General features: G+C 44.3%; 1 protein-coding gene across 3 annotated transcripts in view; it reads left to right on the top strand.

Moving 5' to 3' along the window:
* FRMD7 (FERM domain containing 7) overlaps positions 1 to 6,221 on the top strand; it is a 31,499-nt gene continuing 25,278 nt past the window's right edge. For 2 of the 3 annotated variants that reach the window (XM_025205065.1, XM_025205064.1), the window contains exon 1: positions 3,984 to 4,028. In XM_025205065.1, the coding sequence (XP_025060850.1) occupies positions 4,020 to 4,028 (9 nt within the window). In that variant the 5' untranslated portion in view covers positions 3,984 to 4,019. Of the gene's footprint in view, positions 123 to 3,983; positions 4,029 to 6,221 lie in introns of those variants that run through there. The other variant, XM_025205066.1, reaches the window with a different exon arrangement.

The following is a 6,221-nucleotide window of genomic DNA, read 5'->3' as shown; positions in this document are numbered from 1 at the left end:
AAAACTCAGAGGAAACTTGCACAGATGCTGCTTTGGAGAACTCTTTCAGCCCAGGTTGCAGAGCTGAGCCTTGGTAAACCTGTCTCTATTACAGCACGTTGCCATACATCGAAGTGCGTAAGGTCAGTGGCCTTCAAGATCCATGGACCTTAAACAGGAAAGCTTAGCATGTTTACCATATGTTAAAATCTGTTCTTTACCTATCGATCCTTTTATAGCTTTCTGAGTTCATGTAACGGCTAATATGCAAGAATTCATTTTTAATAGTTTAATTGATTTCTTTAATCAATTTCTGAACTTGTATTTATTAAATACTTAAACTCAGTATTACCTACTCAATGCCTTTTTAAAAGAAAGTTTTAATGGAGCAAAAATTGAGCCTTAAGCAAATGGTTACTTCTGTATATTACCTCGCATCAGTGCTTAATTCTGTTTGCAAAGTTTTCTCCTACAATGTAGTTGGTCATACTTTGAAACTTTTATGTTTACGCGTGACAGTGTCATGGGACGATACTGAAGGCACCTCTGATGTTGTATGGATGTAATATCCCTTTTCTCAGCAAATGCAGCCTGTGTGTAGTGTATCTGCAATTGGCCTGATATGACTATTTGATTATTTGGAACGGGCTGTAGAGTCCAAACTATGTGTTCTTTGCAATCCTGGGTTTCCAGACTACTTGGATTCATGGCAATTATCGTGTTGAAATGCAGCAGTGAAGTTTTCCCAACTGCGAAGTTTCTAAACTTGCTAGTTCATGACCTGCTTCAGCGCGCCTTTGAAAAGGGATAGTGTATCCGTATCCTCCAGGGTGGGCTGTGTGCCCGACCAGAGTGAGCTCTGCTTTTGCCTGGCACGTTCAGTGACATCCAGTGGACCTCTGCACATGTAAATCTAATGCAAATAAAATCACTTTACATTTTATAGTTCCAAATATTTGTCTTTCTGAATACTATTTTAAAGCAATATTGGTTAAACTTTTTCTTTTCCTGTCACATGGCTTTTTTTTTTTTTTTTTAGTTGTTCCCAGTAAACAAGTTAACATTGGAGACAAGTCAGTGTAGCAAGGGGAGAAGAGCACCAGGTTTCAGTGATACTAACTGCAGGTGTGCTTTAAACAGCCATTGCCTTCCATATTGTTTACCTGATCAACATATTTTGTCTGAATACTTGAAAATGTTAACAGTAACACAGGTATAAAAAGCAGAATGAAAATGTGTAAAGAACAGACAGAACCTTTTCGTTGAGTTTTATTAACACAGACGTTGCGGACGTGAGAGCTTTTACTAGCAGTGGTTTAAAACGCGTACTTTTTTTGCAGACGTTGAATAACTGCAGCTCACCTACTGCACCAAAGTTCTAGGTTTTTAGGAGCCCACCTTTAGTCATTTGAACATGCTTCTAATTGCTGTACACTTTCTCCCTGTACCAGCTGGGTAACTTTGACCAGAAAAGCTCCAGTAAAAGCAGTGATGGATTTCTGAGGTTAAGCATTTTTAAACTCAGTGCATTGTGGAGGATGGCATTCAAACACAACTACGAATGAGATTACCAGTTTAGTATCTTGGCATTCATATGGTTTATTGAATAATATAATGGAGATTCCTGAGACTTGCAGTATTTAGCAGCAATCAAGATTTTGATTATCTTCATAGTGTTGAATTTGAATCCGGATAAGCCGAAAACTTGAAATGTTATCTTAGATATCAAAACATCTGATTTACTGTGGGGTTACTTGAAATATTTTTTCCCTGTTTGTACAAACTTCATAAAACAGGCTGAGGCCAATACTTATTTAGGTTTGCACTTTAATACCAGAATTAAACCAAACCCTGTATTCAGAGTAGATTTAAGTGGTGATGGTTGTTCTTTTAGTAGATGTAAGAAGTACTAGGAAATACAAGTAATGAAGATCTTAGTTTTCCTTTTGTCTGAGGGGGGGAGACGGTTGGGTTGATATTAATTGGTGGTTCATTCCTATGGGTAGTTTTATCAAAGAAAAGTGTTCATTTTCATTGACCTCAGCAAAAATGAAAAAATAATAAAAAAAACTTGAACTAGCTTAGAAAGCCAGGAATGGGGAAAATGAGATAAAGATGGTTTCTTCAGCACACTTTGAATAAAAGGACCAAAAGTTATGTTAGGTTTCCTCAATAGATTGCATGTGAAGTTGCTTATTAGAATACGAGGCTAATAATAAATGCAATATATGTATTGTCTTTACTATGGCATCTGTTTTAGGAGTTGTTCAAATCACTGCAGTAGGGCTCTGCAAACAACATGTAACCGAACATCCTGTATCTAATGTACTGTATCTCTATCAGTGATAGGTGAAATCTGGAATAACAAGTGCAAAAATTGAACAATTACCTATAATGCTTTGTAAAAAGTTTTTTCCAATAGATTTCATTCTTGTCATTTTGTAAGACAACCCTACAGTCCACCTGTTTGTAACTTTTTTAATAAAATAGATCTCTGTATTACCAACGTGGGTCACTGTTTTGTGTCACAGCGGGCTGTTTTACAACACGCTGGTTTGAGGTACAGCCCTGGTTCTGCTTCGGATGTTTAAAATATAGTTTGAAGTGCACTAACTATATAGCGGAGCTGGAAATGCGTCCGTTGTCTGTCTGACTTGCTGTGACCTAAGGAAAGTCACTTTCTTTCTACCCCAGGTGAGGTGAGGTGGACTCTAGGGGGTTATGGAAAAGTGTCCACTCAAAGACACTTCCATCCAGGAAGAGCACACACCAACTGCTGCAGCTTCCTGAGCCTGACGAAGGGTTTTTGAACCCGAAAGCTTGCTTAATAACTATTCTCCAACCATTTGGGTTGGTCTAGTAAAAGATATCAAATTCACCCAAGGAACCTTGTCTGTCCACTCAAAGAGGCTTTCTGTCTGCCTTGAGAGGAAGAATATATTGGCTGACTAGTACTGTCATGGACTGGTGTTGTCATGGAGTCGACTCCTAGTTTTCCACTGACCAACACTGAAAAAAATCACTTAATCTGTGTCCTCCTGTTTCTCTTTTACCCCAATGGTACTACATGTTCCTCTTCTCCATCCCTGATGTGGCATGACACTCAGTTCTCGGAGGGATCTAAAGCAGTTGTGACCCATTACACAAGGCAAAAGTTTGTAACCCATGTGTAACTTGCACAGATCTTCCTTTTCAATAAGGAACCTTGTGGTGTTTAATCCTTCCCGGTGCTTTGTTCCATAGACTTCGCCACAGGTGTCTGATCAGATTCAGCAGAGATCGTTTGACAGCATTAGACTGGATATCACAGCAGTGACGGACTTGGAGAGATCCACCTGTAGACACAACCTGCCAAGCACAAGCCCTTGATGCTGCAGGGCTTGTGCCCATAGCCTCGGCCGCGGTAGTGCAGTGCGAGTGCAGCTGGAGCCTTGCCTCAGCCCGTGAAGGAGTCTCGTCAGAGGAGCTTCTCAACTCAGAAGCTTGGGTGTGCTACCCAGGGCTGGGCAGGGTTTCTTCCACCCCTCTGCCTTGCCTCAAATGCTGTGCACACGGGTGGATAAAGCCATGTGATTTCCTAAGCTGCTGCGGGGCAGACTGGTAAATTTTTTCTCTCCTAGTGGGATTTTTTTTCATCTAGGGTCTGGGTGCTCTGGTTGTGGGCAAGAGTGCTCTATGTTAAACTCCATAAAAAACAAAATCAGCCTCCCCCCACAACTTTCTTAGTGAATAAAATAGGGTAATTGGACTTCACCCCAAAAGCTGCAGTGTGCTGTGGCTGGTCTGAGCACATGGCTTCACTGACAGAGAAAAACCAAAGGCTGGTTTTGAGAGTAGTCGGTGGCTCTCGCCCACACCTGTCTTCATTACACTGCAAAAGTGTCGCTCTTCAGGAAGCAACGTTTCCGCCGTGACTTGTGCTGCTGCTTGTCTTGTTCCTCAGCAGAGAAGTTCAGCCCATGCGCGGTAGTGCATAGCGTAAGACCCAGAGGAGCAGGAAATGGACAGCCCCAAGGGACAGATCAGTTGGGGGAAGCTCGATGCTGTTAGTAAGTGCACCTTTGCTGCAGAATTAACTTGAGTGGGGGAGCGCGCACCTTCTCCCTCCCGTGCTGGGTGGTATTTTTAACTCTGGCCTAGGAGGATGACATCCTGCCCACTCCGCAGTGAGGATGCTTATTGCTCGCTGCATGACAGCCCTCCCCTGTCTCCCCACAATTCCCCTGCGTGTCCACAAGGACAGGTAAGGGCTCCCACAGCTGCTGGGAAAGAATCTGGTTCCTGCGGCACCATGAGTTCTGGGGTTATCCTCTGTGTAAGAGCCAGGACTCTTGCAGCACAGGACGTTCCTGTCTCCTGAGCACTTTTTCAGTTCAATGCCACACAAAAATGGGCCCCTGTGCATCAGAAAGCATGCAGGGGCTCCTGAGTATAGGAAGAAATGCTTATGTATGTTTTAAAATACAATGCATATTTGTACCCTGACTGGTTTAGGAAATGGGAATGCCTCTGCGGAAGACCTGTGGGCAGCAGGACCCTTCCAGCCCAGCAATGCAAGTTCAGAGATGTTAGGGGTTGGAAAGGGACCTTGCAAGATCGTGGGGTCCAGCCCCCCTGTTGTAAAGTTCCTTATCGCTAGAGCTTTTCCCGTCAGCTCGGCAGGTTTGGCTCAGGCCAGCTGCAGGGGAGGGTCATAGTGAGAGACCGGAGTGGGGCTCCTGCAGCAGCAGGCTGGCTGTTTCTGGTCTGATCTGCAGCCCCCTCCTTGCAGTGGGTAAGCAAAGTCGTGCTGAATGGTGCGGAGCTCCCTCCATCCACATGCTTCGCTGAGCAAGATGGAGAGGGCTGTGTGGACTGCAAGGGTAACCTCAGTATGTGAAGGAGAAGTGGGAGCGGCTAGCCGTCCCTGAAGGATTGTGGTGGCTCTGATATAAATAGATGAGTGGTCTCAGCTTTTTGCATTCCTTTCACTGAAACTCAGGCAGCTTTTGCCAGTGAGTCGGCAGCCAGCTATTGGGCTCGAAAAGAATGTGTTGCTTATGAAGAAGACCCTCGTCACTCTGTTGTAACGGTGCTGGAAAGGGAAAGGACTTATTCTCTGCACAGTCTTTGCCCAGTAAGAGAAGGTGAACAGTACCGACTGGCTGGGGAGAGCCAATCTAGGTAACAAGGACTTTATCTGAGCTCAGAGCTTGAGGTGGTAAAGCAGGACCCCCCAGAAGGGGTCTCTTTCATGGACGGGCTATTGTGAAGTCCTCAATCCACGTCTACCGTGTTCTCTGCCCCTGCGCTTGGCCGTGTTTACTCGGAGGAAGGCGAGGCCTAGGCTGCTGCGGCTGCTCCATAAATCATCATGAAGGGTGGCAGAAGCAGAGCTGGCGGTACAGACTAATGGGGAGGAAACTCATTAGCAGCATCTTCAAATATGTATGATTAGGAAGGGGAAAGTGCTTAAAGCATATAGTGCTGTCTTACTCTCCAGGTCTACTACTTCCCGAACGTTCCCGTGCAGCCTGCTGTGGTGCTGACACGTCTTGTGCAGCAAAAGTAGTGCGAAGACCCCGCAGGAGAGTGCAAGGACGCGTTTATGAAATGTTAGCAAGAGCAGCAGCCCCAGCTCTGGCTGCTGCTAAAGCACCGAGTAGAGGGAGAGGCTCAGGAGCTATTTAAGGTGCTGTTTTGACACGGCAACGTTACGGTAATGCTGTACTACTCACTGCACTTCCTGTTCACACTTGGCCAGCCCAGCTGCTGTATGCCACCGGGGTGGTAGTAAAGTTCGGTCCGCTGACCAGTCAAAAATTGTAAAACAAGATTACCAGTAGGTCTAAATAATACACAGAAAAAGCACAATTTTGACATTAAGAAATGTGTCAAAAAACATTTAAAAAAATCATATTTCTGTTCAGAAAACTACAAAAAAAATGTATGTTTGTTTGTTTGTTTTTTGCAAAATTGGTACAATCTGTGAGCAGTCAAAAATATATGCAGTCAACTGACAATATTTGACTGGTCAATCGACCAGCTTGCCTACCCTAGTTGATATGAGATTCTGTCTAGTTGCATGCCAGCCCCACTGATGGCAGCACTTGAGCATGCACCACCCCGATGATAAGTCATCAAGACAGCTCCGTCTTGGTATCCTTGCTCAAGGTGGCGGCAGGGAAAAGGGGAAATAAAAGGGCACCTTTTGACCTGAAAATTGGGTATATTTTATATGAAACCAATAGAGGACCGTCCTG

This window comes from Alligator sinensis, unplaced genomic scaffold, assembly GCF_000455745.1.
Source record: "Alligator sinensis unplaced genomic scaffold, ASM45574v1 scaffold1059_1, whole genome shotgun sequence".
In the NCBI taxonomy this organism is placed as follows: Eukaryota; Metazoa; Chordata; order Crocodylia; family Alligatoridae; genus Alligator; species Alligator sinensis.
The sequence above is the reverse complement of the archived record's forward strand: the minus strand, read 5'-3'. Positions and strand labels throughout refer to the sequence as shown.